The sequence below is a fragment of the Gouania willdenowi genome, chromosome 3, assembly GCF_900634775.1.
Source record: "Gouania willdenowi chromosome 3, fGouWil2.1, whole genome shotgun sequence".
NCBI lineage: Eukaryota > Metazoa > Chordata > Actinopteri > Blenniiformes > Gobiesocidae > Gouania > Gouania willdenowi.
In genome coordinates, this window is record NC_041046.1 from 35,008,988 (window position 1) to 35,024,054 (window position 15,067).

Consider the following 15,067-nt stretch of genomic DNA (forward strand, 5'->3'; position numbering starts at 1 on the left):
GTGAAAAAAAAAAATGCATGAGTTCTTTGTGGGTGTGGCCAACTTGGACACATGAAAGCCATTAGTAGAACACTTTCCTGAAAAAAGAACTCTAGGGATACATCAAAGCAATCATCTCTGAGGAAGACCAAAAATAAATATTAACATATTATTAAAAATAAATAAATAAATAAAAGACTAAATTAACTTGCTGGAATTCCTTTAACTTCTAGGTTCCCAAAGTGTGGTATGGGTACCCCCAGGGGTACAAAAATTGTTATGGGGGTACATGAATAAATAAAATGAAAATTGGAAACTAGAATATAAATTGACCAGAAGTCAGGAGGCTCCATGCATTGCCACAAATTACACATTAGCTGATGTAAGACTACCCATGGTTACAGATTATTATTATTTTTTTTATTATATATTATACCTCAACAGAATAGATAAAATTCAGAAACAAATTTCACCGTAGGGCTACATTGTATGTGACATTACATCAGTGGTTCCCAACTTTTTTGGGTTGTGACCAGTGTTGGGCGGTAACGCGTTCCACAGAGTGGAAATACGCGCATTATTTTTGTCTCCAAAAAGATGCATCAGTGATGCTAAGCTAATACTGTGGCTGGATTTTGACAGACTGTGACTGGGACAGGTCAGCCAAACTACTGCACAGTATGTTGTTGTAAATATGCAGCCTGTCGCTGCTGCTGAGTCACTGCTAACAGCAGCTCATTAGCCTGATATGTTTAGCATTGTGTTGCTGAGAAAAATGCTGTGAATTAGTTTTTCCACATTTATTTTCATAGCATTTTCAACAGCAGAATGTGAACCTAGAATATGCACAGCTTACTTTAAATTACTGTGCTAAGGCTGAAAAATTACTGTTTTAATTTTGGAGCAGCTGTTTTGTGCTTTATATGCACATCATTTATGGTTGTTTTATAGCATTTGATCAACAGTGGATTATTATATTATTACAGCACTAATATGAAGCTGTATGGACACAAATGACCCAAAATAAATAATACATTCTTTAATTCTAAGTAACTCAAGAGTTACTTTTTCCAGTAACGCATTACTTTTTGGTGTAAGTAATCTAAATAGTAACTGAGTTACTTTGTGAATGAAGTAACTAGTAACAGTAACTAGTTACTTTTTTTCAGTAATTAGCACAACACTGGTTGTGACCCCATTTTAATATCAATTTTTTGGTGTCTCCATTGACTTTTTTTTCTTTCTTTCCAGAATTAGCTTTTGTTCATGTTTGTTCTTGCCAGTATTAGTGCAGAAAGTGACAAGAATAATCAGCTCAGATATTTTTATTCTGCATTTTATTTTGAAGTAGATTTATATTTGAGAAAGTGAAAGTGTAGAATACAGGATTTTTTTTGTGTGTGGTGTTATAATTTGAAAAAGGAATAAAAATGAAAAAGTTTTAAAAATACATGTTTAATCAGTATTTTTTAATAATAATTTATTAGACATTTCAGGGGACCCCACTTGAATTCCAAAACTAATGCTAGTGCAATGCTAATGTTAGGGCAATGCTATTGCTAACACAATACTAATGCTAGCGCAATGCTAATGCTAACGCAATGCTAATGCTAGCGGAAGGCTAATGCTAACACACAATGCTAATGCTAGTGCAATGCTAATGCTAGCACAATGCTAATGCTAACGCAATGCTAATGCTAGCATAATGTTAATGCTAGCGCAATGTTAATGCTAGCACAATGTTAATGCTAACGCAATGCTTTTGTTAGCACAATGTAAATATTAGCGACATGCTAGCGCAATGCTAATGCTAACACAATGTTAATGCTAGCACAATGCTAATGCTAGTGAAATGCTATTGCTAACATAATACTAATGCTAGCGCAATGCTAATGCTAGCACAATGCTAATGCTAACATAATACTAATGCTAGCGTAATGCTAATGCTAGCACAATGCTAATGCTAGCACAATGCTAATGCTAATGCAATGTTAATGCTAGCACAATGCTAGCGCAATGTTAACGCTAACGCAATGCTTTTGTTAGCACAATGTAAATATTAACGACATGCTAGCGCAATGCTAATGCTAGCACAATGCTAATGCTAACAAAATGCTAATGCTAGCAAAATGCTAATAATATCGCAATGCTAATAATAGCACAATGCTAATGCTAACGCAATGTTAATGTTAACGCAATGCTAATGTTAACGCAATACTAATGTTAACGCAATGCTAATGCTATATCTCAGTGTTTTGAAAACTTTTCAACTTTTTGAGTTATTTCTCGTGGAACTTTTTGCTCTCTTCCACTTACATTGAAAGTTCCAACTTTTTTTCCCCTTATTGGAACTTTTATCCTCTCCGTCGTCAGCCATTTTGTAACTTTTTCAACTTTTTCAAACTTTTCAACTTTTTCAAACTTTTCAACTTTTCAACTTTTCAACTTTATTTCAAACTTTTCAACTTTTTCAAACTTTTCAAACCGTTTCAAACTTTTTCAACATTTTTCAAACTTTTCAACCTTTTTCAACCTTTTCAAACTTTTTCTAACTTTTTCAACCTTTTTCAAACTTTTTCAACAAATTGCAACTTTTTCAACCCATTTCAACCTTTTTAAAGGATTTTCACCATTCACACTTTGAAATGTGCCAAAAATTCTACTCTTCATCATCACCCCTCTTCTTCATCACTAATCCTCTTTTTGTGTGTAGTTTGCAGGTTCTCATCTAACACAAACAACTTAAATCCTTCACTGCTCTGCCATTTTTTAATGGATTTCCACCATTCAAACTTTGACATGTTCAGCTGTTTGTTCACTTTCAACTCATACTGGGATTTTTAAACAAACTACTGTGTGAACTAGACTTCTAACTGGTTTAACTGGGTTTTCCTTTCAAACTGAAATTTATACACATACTGCTGTATAAACTGGACTTCTAATTGGTTTAACTGAATTTTCCCTTCAAACTGGGATTTTTAAACAAACTACTGTGTGAATTTGACTTCTAACTGGTTGAACTGGGTTTTCCCTTCAAACTGGGATTTTAACACATAATACTGGTAAAAACTGAACTTCTAACTGGTTTAACTGGTTTTTCATTCCATACTGGGATTTTAACACTTAATACTGTATAAACTGGACTTCTAACTGGTTTTAGCGATTGTTGCTAAGTTATTACAACGTTAAGGCTATTGCTAGGTTAATGCTATGCTAATGTAGTGCGACGCGGGCCAGCACATGCATCCTCACTTGCATTTTCTTCAGGAAATGCAAAAATTCTAGTTGTAATTGCCATGGAAATTCTATAAGAATAGTCAATTATAATTTAAAGCTAAACTGGGGAACAATGTTACAGTTCTATGTACATTTCAACACATTAATTATTAAAACATGTTTCATATCAGGCTTTCCCACATTTTACCATTAAAAAATAAATTTCAAAAAATCGAGGGATATACTGACACAAAAAAGGCTCAGGTACCCATACCAAAAATATTAAAACCTATATTTTCATTGATTAGGAATCCTGAGGAAAGGATGATGTTGCATTGACTAGACTAGATAATGCTTTAAGATTTTTGGAGTCATTATGTGTATTTTTGTACATCTCTCTTGTGTTTTTGTGCATTTTTTGTATAATTATTGTTTTTTGTTGCCTTTGTAGTGTGATTCTGGAGTCATTTTCAGTATTTTTGTAGCTTTTTGGTGTAGTTTTGTGCATTTATGTTGTCATTTTGGGTGAAAATATTTAGTTTTGTGTATTTTGAGTCATTTTCATATTTTTTGTTGTTTGGTGTATTTTTCTGTAATGTATGTTCTTTGGAGTAATTTTGTGTTTTTGGAGCCGTTTTGTAAATTTTTGTGCATTTCTGTTGTTGTTTTGTGTACTTTTTGTATAAATATTGTTTAGTTTTTTTGTTTTATATTACTCATTTAGTATTAGTATTCTGGTGATGCTGATGGTGCATTGACTAGACTAGATAATGCTTTAATAATGCTTATCACTCTACATGCTCAATGTTGTTGTGTTTTCTACTTTTATGTTCATGCCAGAAATTGTTCTGTATGATGCGCTCCAAGACAATAAATAAATTAAATACAATAATTTTGCCTTTGTGTTGCAAGTTTAAATGCTTAAGATTAACAAAAACAAATGAATGTCGCCCTCCAGAGGCTCTGTGTAGGAAGTGCATCATCATATCTGCAGTACTCAGTCACCATCATATGATGCATAATAGATCAAACCCCATCTGGTTTATTAACATCTGGTGAGGTATGTAAAAATGCGCATTTACCAAATATTTTGTTTTGATAGGAGTCAAATAGATAAATACGACGGTGTATTAGGGCCACATTAAAATTAAAATAAAATTCTGAAAACTACAAGATTAAAGTCGTGATATTTTGAAAATAAAGTTGTAATTTTATAAAAATAAAGTCGTACCTTAATAATACCGTGATTTCATACAATTAAAGTAAAAATATTTAGAGATTAAAGTCGTAATATTTCGAGAATAAAGTCAAATTTATGAGAATAAAATAAAATTACAAACAGGATCTTGTCAGCATTTAGTGAGACTATATTTCTCTTTAGGTTTCACATATGGCAAAAATACTGAGCTTTTGAACCATCATTAACACATTTTAATCTCATAAAATTACGACTATTCTCAAAATATTATGACTTTAATCTAAAAATATTATGGCTTTATTCTCATAAAATTATAACTATTCTCAAAATATAATGACTTTAATCTAGAAATATTACGGTTTTATTCTAATAAAATTATAACTCTATTCTCAAAATATTGTGACTTTAATCTAGACATATTACGGTTTTATTCTATTCAAATTATAACTCTATTCTCAAAATATTATGACTTTAATCTTGACATATTACGGTTTTATTCTCAAAATATTATGACTTTAATCTCAACATATTACGGCTTTATTCTCATAAAATCACAACTCTATTCTCAAAATATTATGACTTTAATCTCAACATATTACGGCTTTATTCTCATAAAATCACAACTCTATTCTCAAAATATTATGACTTTAATCTCAACATATTACGGCTTTATTCTCATAAAATTACCACTATTCTCAAAATATTACAACTTTAAAGTCGACTGAAATGAGGTTTTTCTAACTAACTTTCTTCAAGCTGAGCTCTTACCCCGACACGAGCAGCTGACCGTCTGCGGAGTACGCACAGGAGAGGACGGGAGCCGACTGCCCCGTTAACGTGTGCATGAGATGGATCTTACAGCTCCCTCCATAAGTGAACTTATTGATCAGCCATATCTTTAGCAGACTGTCCTGCCCACAGGAAGCCAGGTTAAACTGCACAACCTGACCGCCTGAAAGTGAAAACACACACACAAAGACAGCAGTCAATATCTCACCCTTTCACACACATAAACACAACAATTAATTAGCAATGATGTAGTTTGTTTTTCATAGATTTCTTCTTCCTTTATCATCCCACACTAATCAAGAATATGTTAAACCCCTAAATAACAATGTAAACCCAAAATATGTCATTGAGTCAGTCTATTCTTCCACTGTTTAGAATAGAGTGAGGAATCTATCTTGTTGGTAGCAGTTTTATTTACAGTCAACACATTTTTAAATTCATCCCAGTTTGCTTGTGTTTACCTTGGGCTTGCTTAAAGGTGCAGTCTGCAACTCTTATAAAAGTGACTTTTTGACATATTTGTTAAAGCTGTCACTATGTGGGGCGACCGTGGCTCAGGTGGTAGACGGTAGTCTTCTGATCGAGAGGTTGGGGGTTCGATCCCAGTACCAGACTATGTGTCGAAGTGTCCTTGGGCAAGACACTGAACCCTAAGTTGCTCCCAGTGGTCGACTAGCGCCTTGCATGGCAGTCCTGTCCCATTGGTGTGTGAATGTGAGAGTGATTGGGTGAATGAGCTGATATGTAAAGCACTTTGGGACTGCTTCACTGTGGTTATAAAGCGCTATAAAAATCAAGTCCATTTACCATTACTATGTAAGGGCAGCTTTACATCAAACTAGTAATTTGTGTGAAAAAAACAGGCTCATTGCCAGAATGCACTGCGACCGAGCAAAAAGAACCAATCAGAGCCAAGATGGTGTTTGATGGGCTGTCTGACAGCTGTTGTTCACAGTCCAGACCCCCTTTCCGGAGCTAGAGCGCCGTCTTTTTGGAGAAGTAGAAGATGGAATTGGTGACTTTTCTGCTTGAAAGGTAATTACTGATTTAAAGTTTAAAAAGAAGATTAAAAGGTTAAAAAATCGATATGGTTGCATTTTGAATCGATCTGAGAATAACACGACGTAATATCATGATATATCGCCGAATCGATTATTTTTCAACACCCCTACTTTCACACATTGAGTTAGACTGTGGGATGTGATGCAGCAGATATTCTTCACTTAGACAGCCTTAAAGATGTCCAAACAGTTTGTCTTTAAGTGCTTGCAAAACAATGGTTCAATTCCTGGTCCCACGTTAGTGTTTGTGGGTTCTTTCTTTGTATACTTTGTTTTTCCCACAGAAAAAAGAGTTGATAGTGAGGTTGCTTCTGCAACAGAATCTAATGATTAATGTATAAACCGTGGACATCCTTTTTTTGGATCAGGACCCCATTTCAAGATCACAAAAAAAGAAATTTTTTATCTTCTAGAATTAGTTTTTGGTCATGTTTGTAATGCTGTGTTACAGATATGGAACAGCCAAGATTATGGACAAATTGCAAGTCCTCAGACATTTTTATACTGCATTTTATTTGAACTTGATTGATATTTTAGAAAGTGATAGTTTAGAATACAGTGGTTTAAAATTCTGTGTTGTGTTTTAATTATTAATTTTTTTTTAATAATAATTCAATTCAACTTTGCTAATTACAAAAAAGTTATCTTGTAGTGCTAATTTATTTTTGTGCATAATTGTGACCATCACTAGCCCTCCCTAAGGAAGGGTAAAAAACATTTTATTAATGGGGGAATATAAAAAGACACTCACCACTTAGAATGCTGGGAGAGAAGGTGCAGCAGGAGACGCCCAGGTCGTGAGCGTTTTTCTCAGCGTGGAGCTGGTTCATGTCCAGGTCCCACAGACGCAGGTCTCCAAAGGTAGAACCGGTCATGAACATCTGGCTGCAGGGGCTGAAGGAGCACGCAACCATGGTGGTGTCGCTCATTCTGCCCGTCCTTCACAACACACAGCAGAACATTTTTAAACAACAATTACGTCTTCAATTATCCATGTTTATTACAACTCAATTATGGTTACAGTGACTGGCTTTTTTCCCCAATTACAATCATTATTTTTTCCCTGAAATGTATTACAATTTTGTTCTCAATTACAATTAATCACAATTACTGAGCCTTTAATAAATAACCCAATAAAACATAGCATTCCTCGTTTAGCATCTCTTATGATAACAAGTTGGTTTTGACCAATGTCTTAAATCAGCTTTAGAATATACAAAAACAAAAAAATCTATCATCTAATTGATCTAATGTTAAAGTTTTAATGTTTTTTGGTGTGAGCGTCTGAGCCCTTTTTTCTGTAAGTATAGCCATCGATTTTAATTCTTTTTTTAAATGGTAAAATAAGAAAAGTAGGTTAACATGTAAGCTTAATATGAAACATATTTTAAAGACTGTTAATTACATATGTGTAAACCATAGAACATGTTTATCCATGGCTCTAAAAGTATAATTCAATTATAATTATAATTACACAATTAAAAATGACATTTTGGCTCTGTTATTATTGTTGTTGTTGGTGCAGTATCATTTGTTTACTGTGTAATGTTTGTGTAATTGTTCCTGTAAAAAAGAAGAAAAACTGTAATAAACAGAATATACAAAAAAAAAAAAAAAAAAATGACATTTTTCAGTTACAATTACATTTTAAATTAACCATTATCAATTACACTTCGAATAACGATTACAGTTACCAGCAATTTTTTTTTCCAATTTCAATTAATCACAATGATTTTTTTATCCTCAGAAAGTAAATTACAACTACATTCTCAATTACTAAAGTTCAATTAAAATTATTCACAATTACTGAGCCTGAAAGAAATAACCTAATAAAAGTTAGCCTTCCTCTTGTGTTAGCTTTCTGTTAGCATCTCTTTGCTAACAGGTACTAAATCAGCTGTAAAGTACACTAAAAACACAAATATCCATCATTTAATTTCTTTATTCTTTATTAGGCTTCCTAATCAATGAAAATATAGGTTTAAATATTTTTTTCAAAAGGTAAAATGTTCAAAAGCTTGATATGAACATATTGTAAAACTTGTTAACTCCATATATGAAGTGTACATAGGACTGTAAAATGGTTCCCCAGGTTTACGTTAAATTATAATTGACAATTTTTATAGAATTTTCATGGCAATTACAATTAGAAAGTACATTTTCTGAACTCAATCACAATTTAATTACGATAACGGTGGCAACACATTTATTAAATTATAATATACCATAATTGTAATTAATCATCAATTACGCAACTACAATTATAATTGACCCCTACCCTGGCACAGAGACCCTTGAGTGCAACTATTATGGCATGCCACAAGTAAAGATTAAAACTTTAAAAATGAGAGAATAAATGCTTCACCCTGTGCCTTTACCTGCGCAGTTGTTTGGTTGGATGATCCCATAAAGCCAAACTTCCATCCGATGCACCAGAAACCAGGTGAAGGGAGTCCGGAGACAGAGCACAGATCCTCACAGGGCTGCGACCAGGATGCTCCAGGACACCTTCGATCTCCCCTGTGTCCATGGACCACACCACGACGGTGGCATCCGTGGAGCATGAGGCCAGGAACTGTCCACAGGCGCTGAAACAGCAGCAGTGGACGCTGTAGCCGTGTCCCCACAGAGGAGAGAAGGGCAGCTCAGAGAAATCATGGCTGTTGTAGATTCTGAGAGTTTTGTCCCCAGAGCAGGTGGCTAAGAGTTTGGCTGAGAAGGCGCACCAGTTGACATCGTCCTGATGGTGTTGCAAAGTGCAGACTAGAGACGTCATTTGGAGAAACGGTCCTAAATGGTGACATTTAAAAAAATGAATACATTTTAAAATCGTCTTATGAAAGCTGAACATCACATCTCAATATTTTTGATTTACAGTGTAAAAAACATGTTTTTCTCATGTGTCCAGTGCCACAACAACAGCCATCCACCTATTTACACCTGTGGGTTTCACTATAAAGAACAAGGTGGTCTAACACACAAAGACAATCGTTAACACACTCATTAACCCAGTGTTTTCAATCTTGGCGTTACCTGAAATTTCTGAAAAATGAAAATACATTTTTGCAATGTTTTAATTATTTTTCTTTAAAATAACATATATATATATATATATATATATATATATATATGAGCTGGCACAACTTGTCACAGTATACAGTATACCAATCTAATATAACAATCAAAAAGCTATTCAAGAAAAAAATGTCTTTGGTGCCACCATAAATTTCTGAAAAATGAAAATACGTTTTAGATTTTTTTTTAATGATTATTCCTCAAAAAATAATAATAAAATAAAATAAAATAATATATATATATTATAACCACCACAATCCTAAATTGCATTCTATACTTTCACTTAGTCAAATATTAATTCAGTTCAACTAAAATGCAGTATATATATATATATATATATATATATATATATATATATAAAGACAGAAAATCATATCAAAAAAGCATATTATATTATATTATATTATATTACCGTCTCACTGACACGCTCAGTGTTTGACATTATGTTAAGCTTCGAGCTAACATTGGGTCCCAAATTCATCCAAGTTTTTATCCGAGATTTAACACCTAATGTGTTTCCCAGCGATGAAATTCTGATTTAAGCAACAGAACTAGTAAAAAAAAAGACAAGCAAACAAACTGTATTCAAAAGAAACGTCAGGAATTAAGGTTTTCCTACTTGCCACTTTGGTAATAATTACCTTCTTCCGTTCAGCTGTTTTCTCGTTTACTTGTTTACCTCACCACTTCCTGCTTGTCACTTGACCAGTCTGACGTCATGACGCAACGGGTGCGTCCTTCGACCTCTATAATGAATAATATACAAAATGAAAATAAACAGACACAAGGTGATCCAAAGGCGAAATAAATTCATTTTAAAGTGTTAAGAAAACAAACTTTATTATGAATAATTATTATAGATGTCTATAGGCGCTTAAAATGTTTATATTAGAGTTAGAACAATACAATACACATAATCTATTCATTAAACAACAAAGCTGTAAAACTATTGACGATTTACATTTATTTACATGTTTCATCTGAACTATGTATTTATTGATTCCTGTATTTTGAACCCCTGACATTTATTTCTTTTCATTATATATTTCTTTCATCATTTTGTAAAATGTTTCCATTTATTGTTTGTTACTGAAATTAAAAAAATAATGACATTAAAAACAAAACAAAACTGTAGTAATATCAATAAAAATGGATGTACAGTATTAGTAGTGAAGTCACACACACACACTCACAGCTATACCTGTCTATGTGTCAAAGTGTCCTTGAGCAAGACACTGAACCCAAAGTTGTTCCCAATGGTTGACTACTGGCAGCTCTGTCCCATTGGTGTGTGAATGAGTTGTTATTCTAAAGCATTTTCAACTAGTTCAATGGTAATGGACCATTTTGTTTTTTTGTGATAATCGTGCTTATACTCATAAATATGACTGTATGCCATTATAATCTTTGAGATTTCAGAAGGTTTGAAAAGGGCTTAGTTGTAAAACACAACTGTGTTTATAGCATTTAAAAAACTGCAGCTCTTATGGTGTATGTCTATCTACAGAGCTAAGTAGGTCCCTAAAGTGAAATGGTGACATTATAATTGGTGGATCATGGGTATGGTGTTAAGCAACAACTGACACAAGTGGTTTAACCCATGAGAGAGCCTACTACTGTAAATGTTACAGAGCTAAACAAAACAATAATAATCCATGATGGTTATTTTTTAATGTGTTGTACTTAGGGGTGTGCATTGCCATACGACTCCCAATTTGCATGTCACGATATGAAATATCTTGATATACAGTATCTTGATATTAAACAATACCATATATCGCAATATCAATAATTATAATTATCATCTTTACAAGTACAAAATGGTATGAAATACAATTTATTTCGTTTTTTTAAACTTGCAAGAAAAATTCAATGATTAACTAACTGTAGATCAAGTACCTACAATCAAAAACAAGAGGTATGTTTATCAAACTTTCAAATTACATTTTTTAAAAAAGTTTAATTTTTGCTTCTATGACGGATTCTGATTCTGTTAAATTCTTTAAAAAAAAGTATCCACATATATCTATAAAAGTGCTCAGTATGTTTAATGAAAATAAAGTGCCTGACTGGCGTTAACGTGATTGTGATGATCAAAAAAATCAATTTGGACATTTTTTTGGATCGATACGATCATCGCACGGTGAAATATTGCGATATATATCTCCAAATCAATTTTTTCTTACACCCTTTAGTTGTAATACATGTCCATCACAGTTTGTCTGTATAAGTTCTGAATCATCAAGGTAATTTTAGTTGAGGTAGGACTAGAAAATAGGTAGGTGTCACTAATTCTGTGGATGGTTTACTGTATATAATTGTATCTCAGGGAGAACATGCAAACTCCATTCAGAATACCTCAGCAGTTCTGTGTGATTGCATCAAAAATAAAACAATCATTGCTCGTTACGTTAAAAAAACATCCTTTTAATAGGTCCGTGCCACACACTAGTGAAAAATAAAGCTCCTACAAAAGAATGATACTTTTATTCAACAATATCTTAAATAAAGTAACTTCAAGTACTTTTGACTTGGGTACAAAAAAATCTAGCTGCCTCCATCAGGCCACAACACACAGCAAGGGTTCAACACAGTGGTTACGAATGGCCTTAGGTCCTCTGTATTGTGGCAGATTGTGAGGAAATGTGGTGTGGAAGCATCTCTGAATGCTCGTTGTTCCTTTTTCTGTAATGGTGAGGAATGATTTCTCTCAGTCACAGTCCAACTATTTGGAGGCCTTTGTTGGATTGAAATAAGGTTTAAAAAATCGTAAGAATGAAAACTAAAAAAACAAACAAAGGAAGAAAAAAAAACATCCCCTACATGCCCCTGTTGGAAGGGTAGGCACTACCAAGATTAAGGATACCACAGTGTTTGCAGAGGATATGTATATACTGTACAAACCATATTTATGATAATGCTTTCATCACGTTCACTAAAATAGAATGCTACAATCATTCTAAGGCATAAACAATATCTTAATATTCTTAAACAATTTGTACACATTGTTCCAAACAAGACAGAATATTGACATTAATAAACAGTATATACACATGAGTCACCGTTGTCGAACTGTTCCTCTGCCGTCACTGTAAATAAATGCAGTCTTACAGTTTTGAACAAATGAATACAGTCCTTTGATGCCCCAAAGCAATGAACAGTGTAAACAGTTTTTTTTTTTTCTTGGCTTTGTTTGATATTTGGGAGAGAAACACACACACAAAAAAAAAAAAACACATTCCTTTTTTTTTTTCTTTTTCTTAAATCTTAAATTCAAAGTAGTTTCATATGATTCCTCCTTTTCATAGAAAATGAAGTGGACCTTGATTCATAAATAATTATTACAAAATTAAATACATTCACTATAATACGATTAAATAACAAAAGACTATGTACAGGTAGTGGAAAGTATTGTAGCGCAGACATATCAGTGACATTTGAGGATTCATTCAGTGCAGTGTTCTGAGACAGGGAATGGTATTGCACTAGGACACCCCGCATCTGTGGGACTCTTTGGGGCTTTTATCCCTGTTATAATAAATCCAGCGCAGCTTCTGTAACATCTTTATTTTCTTTTATTTCTCAAGGTGACATCTCAACAAAGCACACCACGGGTTTCCTTATCGACAAGTTGACTTCCTTTTTTTTTTCCTGACCACAAAGCCGTGTTTTCCTTCGGAGGAAAACAAGTAAAAGTAAAAGCCTGGCGCTTCCGTATGAAAAGTCAAATGAGTTCACGGGCGGAGACTGAACAAACTTTATCAGTTTGTTTGTTTCAGAAGCTCAGTCCAGCGCTTCTCGAAGAACTTCCTCATGTTATGGCCCGCTCGGCCAATGTCCGAATTGTCTTCATTGAATTTTTCACAGTTATCAAACACCAAGTTGACGTCGATGATGAAAGTCTCCAGGTTTTGATACCTGCGAGAAAAAACAAAGTCCAGAGTCCATGAGTCACAAACTGCATTCGGTTCTGTGCAGAAACAACTCAAACGCATTTCAACTTGATACTCTGTGAAACAAACAGGAAACTTACTGGCTGCTCACAAGCTTCTCACGTATTGTGGAGAAGTCCATGGGTTTCTTTATGACCTTCTTGTATCCTGGGACTGATTTCAGGTTGACAGGTGTAAGAAAAGGCCATGCATCCTGATGCCTCTCCAACTCTGCAAGAAGCACCCTAAAGGACAAACAAGTGCAACCAGACAGGACAGAGAGGTTAAAACGTCCTTCTCAGAATTGACACTGATCGTCTTTGCTCGTAAAAAAAAAATTCAAGTAAATACGTTGCAAATTCACCTGTCAAATAATAGGATTCTACTCTGATGTTTCTTGGCCTGAAAAGTGGTCAAAGTAATCCCTCTGTGTGCACGGATGCGGCCAGTCGATGCATGTGTATATATTGACTGAGCTACAGCTGCTGTTTGCTGTGGGGACTGACATATGCATGTGATGCTGTGTATGCAGCTTTATCTTATTGTTTTTATTGTATTGTATTAGACCTCTGTACTGTCCATATGTTTGTTTTATCTTTTATGTTTGGACTCCATGGAGACTAGGGATGGAAACTATCCTAAGTACAAAATATGGTGTATTTACGTACTAGTACAATCATTAAGCTTTGAACAATCGATTACGAGCAAGCAGTGTACATGCGGAAAAATCTGCAAGAATATCCACGGCCTAAAGATCCACCGAGCGAGGATGAAGTGCTCATTGGGAGCAAAAGCAACACAACGCACAGGTTCTCAACCTGGTGAGACGCAGGAGGGGCCAGGCCCGGAGTCACCCCATAGTGCCCGGAACCTCAAAGTGTTAGAAGCTATTCCCTTGAGCATCAAGTCTGACAGGAGGTGGATCAAATGGCCGGCAGCTAGCATGACTTCAGAATGGAAGAAGTTTGATGATGACGTAGACCAAATTCTGGAGGCAACAGTAAAGGGGGAGGCTGACAGGAAGCTACAAGGCTTGACAACAATCATTGTCAGTATTGCAGCTGAGCGGTTCGGGGAGGAGGAGAAGAAAAGATCCGGAACAACTTACTCTAAAAATCAAAGAGCTGTGAGGATTCACAACATCAGGAAGGAGATGAAGGTACTGAAGTCCCAATACAAGGAGGCCGTAGACGAGGATTGCGATGGCCTGGCTCAGCTAATGTGCATCCTACGGGAAAAGATCAGGGTGCTCCGCCGGGCTGAGTGGCATCGGAGGCGGCGCTGCGAGAGAGCCCGCAAGCGCGCAGCCTTTATCTCCAACCCCTTTAAGTTCACCAAGGATCTGTTGGGGCAGAAGCGCAGTGGTAAACTTGCATCCTCGCAGGAAGAAATAGACCAACACCTGAAGCAGATGTACAGCGACCCTGCAAGGGAACAGGAGCTTGGAGAATGTAACATCCTAATAGACCCCCCTGAACCTGAGGTGCAGTATGACACATCTGAGCTGCAGCTAAAGGAGTCAGGGATGTTGTTCGCAATGCAAGGGCACGCTCGGCTCCAGGACCAAGTGGCACTTCATACAAAGTGTATAAGAACTGTCCCAAACTCCTGCTGCGTCTGAGGAAAGTCCTCTGAATTTTCTGGAGAAGAGGGAGGATCCCAGATCAATGGAGAGTAGCTGAAGGAGTGTGGATCCCAAAGGAGGAAAACTCCACCCAACTTGACCAGTTCCGCATCATCTCCCTGCTGAGTGTTGAGGCTAAAATCTCCTTCAGCACTGTTTCCAGACGGCTGAGTACCTACCTGGAACAGAACAC

General features: G+C 35.2%; 2 protein-coding genes across 21 annotated transcripts in view; both read right to left on the reverse strand.

Annotated features, from left to right (window-relative positions):
• Nucleotides 1–5,157: 5,157 nt before the first annotated feature.
• LOC114454446 (WD repeat, SAM and U-box domain-containing protein 1-like) lies at nucleotides 5,158–10,039 on the reverse strand. The gene is made up of 4 exons (XM_028434927.1): nucleotides 9,960–10,039; nucleotides 8,622–9,033; nucleotides 6,995–7,182; nucleotides 5,158–5,345 (listed from the first exon to the last, which is right to left on the reverse strand). Exons 2-4 carry the CDS (start codon nucleotides 9,017–9,019, stop codon nucleotides 5,158–5,160), a joined length of 774 nt encoding a protein of 257 aa, XP_028290728.1. The 5' UTR covers nucleotides 9,020–9,033; nucleotides 9,960–10,039.
• Nucleotides 10,040–11,724: 1,685 nt separating this feature from the next.
• LOC114454333 (bromodomain adjacent to zinc finger domain protein 2B-like) overlaps nucleotides 11,725–15,067 on the reverse strand; it is a 109,151-nt gene continuing 105,808 nt past the window's right edge. For 18 of the 20 annotated variants that reach the window (XM_028434745.1, XM_028434798.1, XM_028434771.1 and 15 more), the window contains 2 exons: nucleotides 13,352–13,495; nucleotides 11,725–13,236 (listed from right to left, as the gene is read on the reverse strand). In XM_028434745.1, the coding sequence (XP_028290546.1) occupies nucleotides 13,080–13,236; nucleotides 13,352–13,495 (301 nt within the window). In that variant the 3' untranslated portion in view covers nucleotides 11,725–13,079. The remainder of the gene's footprint in view (nucleotides 13,237–13,351; nucleotides 13,496–15,067) is intronic. The other 2 variants (XM_028434737.1, XM_028434854.1) reach the window with 1 other exon arrangement.

Excerpts from the sequence above, each read along its gene's own strand:
- LOC114454446 (XM_028434927.1), bottom strand. The coding sequence starts at position 9,019 with ATGACGTCTCTAGTCTGCACTTTGCAACACCATCAGGACGATGTCAAC. Across the intron at positions 7,183-8,621 it reads CCAACCAAACAACTGCGCAG|GACGGGCAGAATGAGCGACA; the intron begins GTAAAGGCACAG and ends TGTGTTGTGAAG. Across the intron at positions 5,346-6,994 it reads CTCTCCCAGCATTCTAAGTG|GCGGTCAGGTTGTGCAGTTT; the intron begins GTGAGTGTCTTT and ends TTTCACTTTCAG.